At 56.4% G+C, this 12,986-nt stretch overlaps 1 protein-coding gene and 1 long non-coding RNA gene across 6 annotated transcripts in view; one reads left to right on the forward strand and one right to left on the reverse strand.

Annotated features, from left to right (window-relative positions):
- Positions 4-1,926, forward strand: LOC110407336. The gene is made up of 4 exons (XR_002443861.1): positions 4-138; positions 589-807; positions 984-1,058; positions 1,494-1,926. It is a non-coding gene; the product is annotated as an uncharacterized LOC110407336 (long non-coding RNA).
- ACSF2 (acyl-CoA synthetase family member 2) overlaps positions 1,923-12,986 on the reverse strand; it is a 36,424-nt gene continuing 25,360 nt past the window's right edge. For 4 of the 5 annotated variants that reach the window (XM_021414907.1, XM_021414906.1, XM_021414905.1 and 1 more), the window contains 6 exons: positions 5,266-5,373; positions 4,988-5,139; positions 4,337-4,478; positions 2,924-3,034; positions 2,651-2,719; positions 1,923-2,569 (listed from right to left, as the gene is read on the reverse strand). In XM_021414907.1, coding sequence (XP_021270582.1) covers positions 2,519-2,569; positions 2,651-2,719; positions 2,924-3,034; positions 4,337-4,478; positions 4,988-5,139; positions 5,266-5,373 — 633 coding nt within the window. In that variant the 3' untranslated portion in view covers positions 1,923-2,518. The remainder of the gene's footprint in view (positions 2,570-2,650; positions 2,720-2,923; positions 3,035-4,336; positions 4,479-4,987; positions 5,140-5,265; positions 5,374-12,986) is intronic. The other variant, XM_021414904.1, reaches the window with a different exon arrangement.

Genomic DNA, 12,986 nt, shown 5'->3' on the forward strand with positions numbered 1-12,986 from the left:
ATAAACCGAGCGTGCGGCTGCCGCGCGTTAAGAAGGCGGCGTTGATTCATGACGCACGCTGATGCGGCGTCTGAGCCGCGGTCCGGGTGACAGCGCGAGGGGAAGCGGCTCCGCACTAGCGGGGAAGATCGGGGTCGGGTGCGAGGAAAACCGCCCCCCCGGAACCGCTGCCCTGGGCGCGCTCAGCCCGCGGCGGGAGCTGCGCGACCTTCCCGGTGCCCCCCGCCCCCACCGCTCCACCACCCCGCGCTCTTCCCCAGGGCCCATCCGAGCCCACGCCGCGGCCTCAGCCTCCGCGTCCCCCCCCGTTCCCCCCTCCCACGCGGGGGCTCTGCCCCAGGGAAGCCCCGCGCAGCGCCACGGAGCCGAGCGGGCTCCGGGAAACGGGGAGGGGAGGGGAAGTGGGCGCGGGGCCGAGCGCTCCCACCCCGCTGGGGGATTCCGGCCGGCCCCGCTCCCCCGCTGCTCCCACGGCCGCGGGAAGAGGAAGGGAGCAGCCGGGAGCTGCCGCGTGCCCCGCTCGTGGTTGCGCAAAGCCAGCGCTGACGGTCCCAGACGTTCTATTTTCCTAATTTGCGCTATTAATAGGAGCGGGGAAGTGAGAAATGTCCGTGACAAAAGGAGGGGAAAGCCGGCACCGCAAATTCCTGGTTTCAGGCCGACGTCACCCTGACCTCCCCGGGTCCCGGGGGGGTTTCCGAGCTTGGAGCGAGGCCTATAAGACACAGGGGGCAGCGGCGGACGTCGCGCATGTGCTCGCTTGAGGATGCGGCTTGGACAGCTGTGATGCGCATCCGCGCTCCACTGGTGAGTGCTGGCCGAGCGGGGCGGGGGGAGGCCACCAGCGGCTGCCAAAGGCACGGGGCGGCCAAGGGGTGGGAAAGCTCTGGGGCCGGATGGTTTGGTGCCAGGGATGGGGCCGATGGGGTCAGCGTCCCTGTGCTGACCGGAACCTAACCTGAGCTTGGGGCGTCTCTTGACAGTCTGTCTGCCCACGCAAGCCAGGGCTGATTTCATCTTCATCTTGTAGCAGACAACCCCGGGGACCCCACGCCAACGTGAGTACATGGGGGACTCCTGGGCAACAGGGGCCGTACAGAGGTTGGAGGTGCCTAACACGAAGGAGGGAAACTCCTCTCAGCGCAGTCCAACCTGTCCTGCACCTGGGTTAATGCTGTGGGAGGCGAAGGAGGGAAACGAATCCCTCCTTAGAGGGCAGGCACAGAGAGCCGCTGCGTCCCCGAGGTCACTGAGTGAGCGGGTCCGGCAGTTCCTCCTCCAGGAAGGAGGGTGTGCAAGGATCCCAGCACCGAATTACATCTGTGCGCACCAGACTTACCTGGGGGCGGGCAGAGGGGAGCGGGCGGAACACGCAGCCTGCGGGGGGAAGGCGGAGGCACTGTCCAGAGAGGCACTGCGTGGAAAGCTCTGTGACAGCGCTGCGGGCACGGAGCTGCACGGTGCGGTGCTGACGTGGTACGTCGCTCTTCCAGAAAGCACATACGAAGGATGGTCTCGTCAGCGGCAAGATCTGCTTCCATGGGTAGATCCCACCATCCAGCCGGGAGAGCTGGCGCAGCGAGCTCGCTGACGCTTCGTCTCTCTCCCTTCGCACCACTGCTCCTCACCCGACACACCGCGGGGCTCATCCGCTTCGGGAGAAGACCGAAAGAGGTTGGTGCGAGCCGGCTGCAATGTAACCTGCAGCCCCGCTGGCGTGGGGCACACGGCGGGAGGGGAGAGCAGCTCCGCTCTTCAGCTTCTCGTCGTGGTGTTTCATGGTTGGGAGGAACCAAACTCCCGTAAAAACGCTGTCCCGGGTTTGCTCTGCTTTACACTTCTCATGGGACAGAAAGTTTGGTATTTCTGTAAAATGCTTACTGTCTGTCTTATCCAAAGCAACAAAAATAAACACCATGAAGTCTGTGTTGGAGAAATTTATTTGGGGGTCAGAAGGCCCCTGGGGAGGCCTGGGAACAGGGCGAGCTCCTGCAGCCAGCCGTGGGGAGCCGCTTCCTAGGGAAAGCCTTACTGCCCAAAGCCTCTGCCCTTCATCTCGAGGTGTGTCATTTCACCAGGTGATTTATATGACCTACAAAGCCCAGCAGCACCGAAGCAGAGAAGGCATTCGCCAGGTGAGGCTGTTGTGACTTCAAATATCAGTAAAAATAGGAAAAATACATTACCAGCATCTGCTCAGGCCCAGAAAGTCCTCTGAAATGGCTGCAGCCAAGGTGCTCAAAGAGAAGCAAGGTTTTAAAACCTTCGTGAAGTCTCACAGTAACAGGACAGAATTCTAGAAGTAAGCATCTTTTCCTCACACCGCAGTATTTCGTTTGGCAAAGAAACAAACCTAACTGGAAGAAAAGGCTCTGTGTTCTATAAGCATGAAAGTGCCATCAGTCCGAGGGCAGGGAGAGAAGCCCTCTGCTGCTGTCACAAGGCACAGGTGGAGAGGAGGCGTAGGGCTGGACGCAGTCGGTCTGATTTCTCCCTTGTTTCGTTCTCCTTCCTGAGCTCAGAGCTGAAGGTGCTTCTCCATCTGCTCTCTCAGCTTGTATTTCTGAACCTGAAATAAAGTGGAGGTGCAGAGGTTCAGGCAGCACAGCGGGGCACGGCTGCTCCTGTGCTCCCACAGCCCCGCTCTTACCTTGCCTGAGACAGTGAGCGGGTACTGATCCACGAACACAACGTACCGCGGGATCTTGAAATGGGAGATCTGGGAGGAGAAAGCCAACAGCTACACAACCTGCCCGGAGCAGCGCGTGCAGCGCACGCTTCTCGTGCCACCCACTGTGCCCGGCCAGACCAGGGCTGAGGGACCGGGGTGGCTGCGTCGCTGCACTTGCAACCCCAGCTGCTGCTGGTCGTGGTGGCCCGGCAGGGAACCGGGGAGCTGGGCACGCAGGAGTGGAAGACCTACCTTCCCTTTGCAGAAAGCTTTAATGTCGTCCGCTGCACAGCTCTGCCCAGCTCTCAGTCGGATACAGGCACAGACCTCTTCTCCCATCAGCGAATCCTTCACTCCCACCACCTGGGGGGACAGAAGGACGAGTGAGCCTGGACGCATCCGGCAGCTCGCTGTGCCTGCAGGGGTGTGCGCGACCCTGACCGCGCTGCAGGATGCGTGCTGGGGGGGCGGTGCCGTGTGCTGCCTCGGCTGCACGCCAGAGCTTCCTGCGTGCCATCAGGCCTTCCTGGAAGGACTTGCTGCCGTTTGTCAGAGGAAACGTGGCACAACGGCTGGGCACCCAGACCTCAGCACCTTCCTCTGGTTCTGCAGTCACCGGGGGCTGGGCTGAGTCAGGCCAGCCAGGCGGGATCTCCGTGCGGATGGAGGGGAGGCCTGTGGTCTCGTTTTGTGCCCCCAGTTCCCCAGCTGTAAATATGGGCCAATGGGTTTCATGACCAACAGACTTGGGAGATTGCTTCGATTGCTTTGGGATCTCAAGATGAAACAGCAGGAGAGGGATGGAATAGAATTAACAGATTCTTTGGAGCCCTTATAAAAGCAGAGCTTAGTTCACCACTGCCTGTGACACCAGGAGATCAGATCACCCCACGCGGGAGGTGGGCTTCCCAAGCCTGGTCTCTAAAGTCATCTCACACCATTTCACAGGAGTCCTGCTGCCATCCTTGCCTTGGCCAGTGCCTCAGAATCCTACAGATGTGTCGATCCTCGAGTCCAGAGCAGTGACATACAGCCCCGGGAAGTGCATAAACAGGGCTGGTTTGCAACCCATCTGCACTGGGGCTGTGCCAAGGAGACATGTAGCCTAGCACAAGCACAACACACTTACTAAATAACTGGTTTATTTATGGGGAAACTTGTCTGGCACAAAACATGGAGGAAAACAATCCCAGCAGATTGGGAGCAGCTGCTCAATGCTGCACATCATTTCTGTCCTGTGAACAGATAACACTAACTCCTCGTCTCCAGGGACTTGCTGGAGGAGTCTTTTTTGATTTAGGAGTTTGGTAGTGAATGATCAGTAAGAACTGTCCTTGCAGACTGCTTTCCAAGTAAGAATTTCAGGGAGCGCTGTGGAAGTGGACGGGCGGTTTAAAAACTGAAGAACGAGTCACTGCTTTGCAGATGTGAAAACTTGCACAAAGATTTCATCTGAACTTGTGTGCCCACAACACAGAGAGGAAAGACCCAGAAGCTCTGCCTGCCCCGTTCCTGTCCCTACCACTACAGACCGACGTTACATGAAAGATGCTGAAAATAGGGGAGGGCAGCCAGGTGCCTGCAGCAGCCCCAGGCACCCTCATGTACAGGTTTTGCACCACGTAAACCACCACTGCTCAGCCAGCCCCATTCCCTCCTGCTCACCTGAACCTCCTCAACCTTGGGGTGGGTGTGGAGGAACTGCTCAATTTCTGCTGGGTAGATGTTCTCTCCTCCCCGAATAACCATGTCCTTGCAGCGGCCAATAATTCTGCAGTAGCCGTGCTCATCCAGGGTCGCGATGTCCCTGCAACGACAGCACAGTCCAAGTCCTGCCCCAGCTAGGTGGGAGAGCAGCTGCTACGCCCATCAACCTGGAGGCCAGATCAGACTACCTGGAAGGTCATGGGTGAGCTGCCACTAAAACACATAGAAGAAATTCCTGCAGAGGTCAGAGAGCTTCTGCTATAGGCAGACACTGTCATTGGCAGCATCTACAAACAGCAGGGCTCAGGGGAAGGGGACTTCTGCTGTCACTGTCCTTGTCTCTGCTGCATGCCTGCAGCCCTTCGCCTCTTGGAGGAAGCACAGTCACGCCAAGTACATATCTCCAGCTCCAGGAGCAGTTTGCACTGAGGGTTCTGTGCTAAAAGCTGTTCTGGAGTTTCATGGAGAGGAACTGGCAGATCAGAGGGCTAACTCTGGCCAGTTTTCCCTACTTCGGAAATCAGCTGAACTGTTCATGTACACACATGTCCCCTTCCAGTGTCCCCATCCAGGAGAGACATGGGAGAGCAGGGCAGTTTCCAGACTCACCCAGTCTTGTACCAGTTATCATCAGAGATCACTTCACGCGTCCTGGCGGGGTCGTCCCAGTAGCCCAGCATGATGCAGTAGCCGCGGATCTGAAGCTCCCCAGGAGTGTTCAGAGGCACAGGCTTCCCCGTTTCTGGATCCTCAATTTTTGCCTACAGTGGAAGAGAAGCAGAGCCTTCAGGGAGCGGAGCCAAATGTTACAGCACGCACCAACTCCGGGACCATAGGGGGATGCTGTGGACAGAAGGCCTAGAGCAAGTGGGGAGGATCACGTTCACCTCAGTGTGGGGCAAGATGTATCCCACTGTCTCGGTCCTTCTGGCAACGCTGTCAGTGGGGAACCCCATGAAGGTGACAGGGCTGTTTTCTGTGGTCCCATAGGCAACCTGCAATCACAAGAAGAGCAACGTGCCTCAAGAGGAAAAGAGCACAGCTCCAGACTTGGGAAAGATGAAGCGAGTGATGGCCACAAGGGAGATGGGGCAGGAGGAGGGTGTTATCAGCAGTCATTCTGGTCACGAGCAAGCGCTCCGCTCTCCTGGCTCTCCAGTCGCTCCTGTCAGAGACAGACCCCTGGAGCAGACAGGCTACAGAAGCTCTGACTGCAGGCCATGGCCTCACCACTGCCCTGCTCCAGACCTCCCTGCCCGAGGCAATTTGTGTGCCATTTACTTTTGACAACCCAGCTGCTTTTCCTGGGGGACCCCAGGGCCCGCTCTCCTCTTTTTTAACCTCTGTGTGCCTTTCCAAGTCCTGCCCTGTTTATTCCTTGCCATCTCCGCCACGTGCTGAAGTTCCCCTTGTGCCCTTGCAGCCACCCACTCAAGGTGCTGAGTTCACCTTCCATCTTCTACAGCTTAGGGCACAGCAAAAATCACTTGGATAAAGCCCTGGAGCCAGCAGTGGGCTCCTGTGGGAAACCACGTGCCCCGCTGCACGGCCGCTTGCTCCAGATCCTTTTGTGCAGACATCAGCTCCCGTAACCCTCCTAAAGGCATCACGAGGCCGCACAACGCTCGGTGCAGCTGCACTTACAGACCGAAAGCCTCACAGCAGGACGAAAGCTGCTTGCTGCTAACCTTCCCTCAGCACTAATCCCACCAGCGGGCCCTCAGTCACCTCAGCTGAAGGTCAGTTCTCCTCGGAGGAAAATTCCAGCTCGTTGTGCCCGGCGCAGTGGCTGGGGATCTCACCGGGAGCCAGGAAGGAAGCGCTCAGGGCGGTTCTGAGCCGTGCCGACAGCACCACGCTGCCACTGCTGCTTGGTGTCCAGCTCCTGGAAGCTGTTTCAGCAGCGGGACGTGCTGGAGCCCTCCTCCGCTCTCTAAGCCGCTCAGAATGTTGCCCATCATCACCAGTGGGTGCTTCGTTGGGAAAGCACAGCTAGGGAAGGGCCGAGGCAGGAAACATCTCCCTTCTCCACCACGGCTTCAAAGACTGACCCACGAGCAGCTCTGACCCACTGAACCTCGGCATGGACCTTGCCTTTAGGGCTCCACTGCTGCTGCAAGAGCACACTGACACCAGCGGTGTTCCGCATGGAGCTCACCAGGCTCCAGGCACTGTGCTCAAAGCCAGTTAGGGACTTTACAAAGCACTGTGACGAGCAAGCTGTGTGTGCATCCCCACCAGGCTCCGCATGATTTTGGTGGGAGCGCTTGGCACTGTGCTTCTCCGAGCTGCCACGGGAGCTCACGTGGGGTGCAGTCTGCAGTAACATCTGATGTGCTCGTTTGACTACGGCGGGGTCAGCATGAAATCTGAGCCGCAGATTTGTGGGAGCCTCTTCGCCAGGAATCTGGAGGAGATCATCTCCAGGATGCCACGGGAAGCATCTGGTGCAAACTGCCTTGCTAGGAGCCTGGCAGCCCAGAGGGAGCGACTGCAGCGAGGCTTCTCCTGCCAGACGTAATGACAGCCTAGCAGTCAGGGAGGAAACCTGCAGCGCTGAATGCTCAGAAAGGATTTCTCTTCCACCCACTAATATGGGTCCTGTGGCTGGATCAAATGACTGACAAGACGCAAATCCAAGATCTTAAACACTTATTAAAAATCCAAACGCCTTTGTTTTTCTGCTTTCCTCTGCTGGATGGATTGGAGTATCGGTCCCAGGATCCCGGCCAAGCCCTGAGTCAACCCCTTCTGCCGCTCCGCATCGCTCCAGTGGTTTAACTGGAGGCAGCAGCACGCAGCCCCTCGCAGGACGCTGCTCTGGCTGCCTGGCAGCGTGCAGTGAGCACAGCCACGTGCCCTGAGCGGGGGGGCTGTGCCTGAGCCGCGGCGTGCCCCCATAAACGCCCTCACACCCTCAGGATGGGGGTGGCACAGCTGGTGCTGCCAGGAGCCCCGTGAGTCCCAAGGGAACCTGTGCATGCCGACCCGGCCCCGGGGGCAGCCCCGCTCTGAGCGCCCAGCTCAGGCCCCTGGCCCCCGCCTTTCCCTGCAGCCGGACACCAGGCTGCTGCTCTGTACTTCTGCGTTTCTTCTCTCTTTAGACACTGTTTCTATCTGAGTAGTGTTTTCCTCATCTGCGTGGCCTGGGTCGAGGCAGAGGCTGCAGCAAGCACTCGCAGTGGCTCTGCTGCCCTTCCCTCGCCCGACGCGTGGCAGCTCCTCCAGGGGCTCCTTTGCTCAAGTGCAGCACGAGATGAAACCACGTTTCCACAAAAGTGATTTTAAGTTTGGAGATATCCATGAAGATTCATAGTTCTCAAGGCCCAGGGGGACACTTATGCTCATCTAGCCTTGTCATCCTGCATATTTCAGTCCAGAAAACCTCACCCAATAATTTCTGCATCAGATCCATAATTTCCACTGGAGCTATATCTAGTGTCAAAGCAGAGCTTTAAAGGTGGCAAGGAGCCCAGCTCAGATGCTTGGCTCCGAGAGGAGCTATGAAAGTACAGAATATAATCGACTCCAAAGCCTTTTTTCTCTGTGAGGGCTGCAGTGACCCCCCAGCGCCCAGCAGCCCTGCCTTCAGCAGCGACAAGGAGCTTCAGGACCAGCTGCTGCCTGCCTTGCTCCGACTGACAAGAGACTCATTCTTTGCGAGCCCTAAGTCTGTCTAAACCGGGAATAAAAAGAACATCTTAACAGAACTGTGTTTTTTAAAGCACATTTCAAAAACATTTCCTGCTAGCGCTGTTTGAACAGCGGCCACTGCGGAATCGGCAGAACAGGCTGAAGAAGGCAGCGTCTAAAAATGAAAAAATAAAAACAATCGGAGTCCAGTCTCCTCAGTAAACATTTGGGAAGCAGGCTGAGCCGGTGGGGAGAGCAGAGGCGCTGAGGACCCGGGGTTTTTTCCCCAGCCACGCCACTTATTTACTGCACAACTTGGAACAAGCCTCGTCAGCTCCGTGCTCGTCGGTTTCCCCGAGCGCTCGGTGGCCATAAAAGCACCGCTTCCCTCCGTGTCCGGCTGTTAAAGGCTGCAGGGAAAGGGCTGAGGGCAGCGCTGGGTGCCGGGGGTTGCACTGGGGGGTCTGGAGGGGAAGGCCGCGGCGCAGGAGGCCTCGCAGAGCTCCACGCTCCTCAGCAGGCCCTCCCGTTGTGCCGCGCTGCAGAACGACGCCAGGCCTGGAACCGCCCAACTACAACGTACAGAAACGGCGCGGCACTGAAGACAATACTGGCCTCGGAAAAGAGAAGCAAATTGACCGTGAAATAATAGGGATTTTCAGACTTCAAAGAGGCGTAATGAACACCAGAAAGCAGCCTGACGACCCAAGAGATGTGCTGAGGGACTCGAGGAGCTCTTTGAGCCCTGCTCATTGTAACGCGCCGGATGGTTCTCATTACCCCAAGCCCAGGCTGCGTGTTTTGTCTCGCATAGCCCCACCAAAGCCCTTTCCTTTGCAGCCAGATCCAAACTGTTCTAAACCAAGCAACTGTCTTTCCTCACGCAGTTGCTCACCACCACCATCCCCGGGTCCTCTGGGCCACGTGTCTCATTGCTTTAGAGCTGTCCCGCTACCCCAAGTTGTATTGGAATATTCCTGAACCTCCAGGTCAACTTTGCCACTGCAAAAACAGCTTCTGATCCCATCCAGCTTGTGTCACACGAGATTTCATTTCCTACCACAGCAACAGTACCATCTTTGTGTCAAAAACGTCAGGACACAAACAAGCAGGTTTTATAGGACAAACCTCCGAGGGTGGCCACCCCATTGGCATTTCTCCCCACACGAAGAGCTGCCAAATAATCCCAGTTTGGATGGGGCTTCAAAAGATCCCAAAAATATCAGGTACCCAAAGCACTGGCTTTGTGTTGTTGCACGCCCTGGCTTTGCCTCAGGAGGAGACCAATGCAAAAATGGCAACCCAGCTTGCCTGGGCCAGAAGGCGGCCACTGAAAACTGTGCCCTGCCTCGTTCAGCCACTGCTGTACAAACCGCCCCTCGCCGGCTGGGGTTAAGCCTGCCTCTCTTCTTTCCAGGCCGGTCAGAAGTCTCAGGGCTTGCAAGCATTCCCCTGGTCCTGCCAGCATTTCAGAAAACTGCCCAGTGGCAACCAGCAAAGGCGTGTGCAGTTCGTTGCTGTTTTATTGATAGCTTGATAAAAGGTCTTTGCTGTGTAATTAACTCCATCCTCCCTGGTGCTGAGTGCCAGTGCATTTAGGAGAAGGGGAGCTAAAAGGAAAAGGAGAGGGGGAACATACAGAGACAGAGGGTCCTGCAGAGGAGGAAAAACACTGGGTTGGGGGAATTCAAATGCTCAAAGCTGTCAGAGAGGGAAATTGTCCAAAATGCTAAATACAGAGGCAACAGCCACACGGACTTGGAGAGCTCAGCCTCCATTGGGGACGTGGCTGGCAGTCTGGGATCTCGCTGCTTTCAAGCCATCTAAAAAGTCACCGTTTTAAATGTTCTCACAGCATGCTCCCATAGCTTTGCAGCTTTGAAGCCACCTACTTGCCAGCTCAGCAACCTCCTTGGGGGCTTCAGGCTTGCAGGGCGCACACGGCATGGCCGGGGAGGCAGTGAGGGCAGGGTGAGTTTCATGGGAGAAGCCAAGAGCATCATGCAGCAGCCGCTGGGATCAGAGAGAAGGGAAGGGTGGATGGGAGAGGAGTGGGTGGACATCAACTGGAGCCAAACTGGCAGTGTATCAGTGGGTGGAGGCCACGCTACAGTGGAAGAAAACCATCAGATGGAAGGAGGTGCACCCACCACCACCTCATCCAGCTCTATAAACAGGCTAGGTCCTCATCCTCAGCAAAAGGCATCCTTCGAGCACATAAAATAAAGGCAGTAAGCTGGGCCTGAACTTAGTGCCAAATGCCACTGCTGCTGATGGGTTACTCGCACATTGCTGAAGGCCAGGGATTTCTCTGGGATTGCCTGAAGATGGAGCACCTAGACCCCATCTGTTGCCCCTCCACCTGGCTCTTCAAACACTGCTCCATGCTGGGGAACGCTGCAGAGCCTCACCAGCACCCAGTCCCAGGGAGAGACAGAAGCTCGGTTGTAAATGGGGGGCAGCAAAGGCACCCAGGGCACCTCCCCAGGTGTCCGAGCCCCCTTTTCCAGCCAGAAAGGGAGCCCGGAGCCCAAGAAGGTGATTGCTGCTGTGCACTGATGTACAAAACTAGATCTGGATCCCATTCAAAGCTGCAGAGTCAGGCTTAAGCAAGCAACAGAATATTTTCACATGGAGTAGTACACGTGTAGCAGTTTCAGTACACCAGAATTGTTAATACCAACAAAAATAAAGATTACACATGGAAAAGACCATCTCCAATGCTGTAGCAAAACAGCTCTGACCTGCAGCACCAAAGCAACACCCCAAATCTATATTTATACCGTTTCAAAACCTGTATTTATTTGCTCAGCCCAAAGGAGAGGAGAGGAGGCCAACGGCTGCCAATTACCAGGCACAGAGAATGTTTGCAAACTGTTAATCAATTAAGAAAGAGAAGGCAGCAGAAGAATCCAGCCTCTTCTGCTCCATCCCAGCAGCACGGGTCCCTGGGGAGCTGCAGGGTTCAGGGCTGGGTGCTCCCCAGCTCCCTGCAGCACCAACACTGCTGGCATTGTCAGCACCGGACTGCAAGCCACCCGCGAGCCACGAGCAGGGCCCAGGCGAGCTTTTGAGGATCAGTGCACGCTCACTGGCCAGCTTTAGTCATCACCGGGCTGTGAAATCCAGCGTGGGAAGGCCAGAGGCTGTCAGCAAGCAGCTCGGAGCCCAGGGGCCCCTCCGGCAGCCAGGCCAGGTGCCAGGCGCAGCAGATGCCAGTCGGCTCCCGCCACAGGAATGTGCTCACCGAGGCATGGAAATCAAAACCATTAGGGAAAAGAACTTCCTTTTATTCCACATTTGTGCCTGGAGAAATGAAGCCGAGAAGCAGACACCTTTTCCCCAGCAGCTCTACCCTGCTGCCACCCCACAGCGCGACCCAGCATAACACAGCATCCACCAAACACGTGCTGCACCCGCGGGGCTGGCAGGGATCCTCGCGGCAGGGACATGTCCCCACCCTGCACCAGCACAGGGGCAGCTGCATCACAGCTGCATCTTCACGAGGACAATACAGGTCTTACCCACGCTGGGGCCTGACCTCTCTGGCCATAGCATGTGTATCTGTGCAGGGGGAAGGTCCCTGGCCCCAAAAATCTGCCATCTCAGCCAGCAAACAGGTAAAGGTTGGAAGAAAGGGAAATTTGTTCTCAGAGGAAGAAAGCCTAAACTCTGAAAGGGTCTTGTTCCAGAAACACGCGGTTGGGATGTATCCATGGACGGAGTCTGCAAGGACCTCGCATCTTTTAGCTCCAGTCTGACCCAGGCCAGCAGAGAGCTCTGCAGAAGTGGTACAGTGTTGGCCAGTATTTCTTTGGCAAGAGGATGGGAAAACCAAGTATCAAACATCAGCTGCACTCAGGAGGGAAGCACAGATACACCACCTAGCTCCGACATCCAGCAGAAACGGGCTGACTTTTAAAGCTCATCCATCAGTTGCTCTTGCTCGATAGAGCTGGTGCACAACTTTCAGGAACTGTTGAACAAATGGTTTCAGGTAGGACTAAGGCAAGTGTATCTGCTCAGAGAAAAATCAGTCAGTGGAAGGAAGATGATGTTTTAGAGGGCTCCTTTGGACTGCTTTTTTCCTCTTCCACTCTCATGCAGGTCCCTGTCTGAGGTTCCTCTGCGCACCCCTTCTTTTCCTGTCTCAAAGATCCTGACCAGAGAGATGCTCCAGAGACCACAGCATGTGCCTTGTGCCCAACTGCTGCAGCAGCACAAGCAAAAACACCTCTCACCTTTATTTCCAGCAGGAGCCCGGCGGTCCTACAGCAGGGCATCTCTGGGGAGAGGCAGCAGGAATGACTTCATGCTGAAGTGGTGGCAAGGCCCCAGCTGCTCAACAGCAGGGTGTTGCATGTCAGGATGGACAAATATTGGAAGAGTGACATGGCCTGGTTTGCACCGAGGTCCCACATGACATCATCACGCAGCCAATCCCATCTGCCTCATGGGCTCATCAGAACCTACATTCACACCCCATAAGTCCCCCCTCTCCCCCCAGATAAGTCATGCTCTGAAAGCACCATTTGAACTGACAGCTGCTGCCTGGAGCTGGGGCTGCCAGGCAGTTTGCATAACAGCGTCTGGAGCATGCTCGGTGCGCTGGCTAATTCCTCGCTGCAACAATGGAAAAACCCAGAAATCTCTGTGAATAAGCCAGTCTGTGTCCTAAGTCAGCCCTTGGATTTCCTCCCTTTCTTGAGACTGTCTCGCCTCTGCAAAAGCTCCACTGGGGCTCTGTATCCAGCTTCAGCAGCAGAAAACTCAACAAGCTCGCAGTTATGTGCTGGGCTCTCAGCTGTTTGCTACAGCCAGGAACTGGCTGGAAATCAGTTCAAAATGTTCCACTTCCAAACCCCACCCCGCAACTCCTGGATCTCTCCCTTCGCACTCCCCGAAGCAGGCACTGGGGCTTTTAACTGCTTTGCTTTATCTGCAAGGGACATCCCGTGCATTGCTAACGCACCTC

This window comes from Numida meleagris, chromosome 17 (genome assembly GCF_002078875.1).
Source record: "Numida meleagris isolate 19003 breed g44 Domestic line chromosome 17, NumMel1.0, whole genome shotgun sequence".
NCBI classification, from domain to species: Eukaryota; Metazoa; Chordata; class Aves; order Galliformes; family Numididae; genus Numida; species Numida meleagris.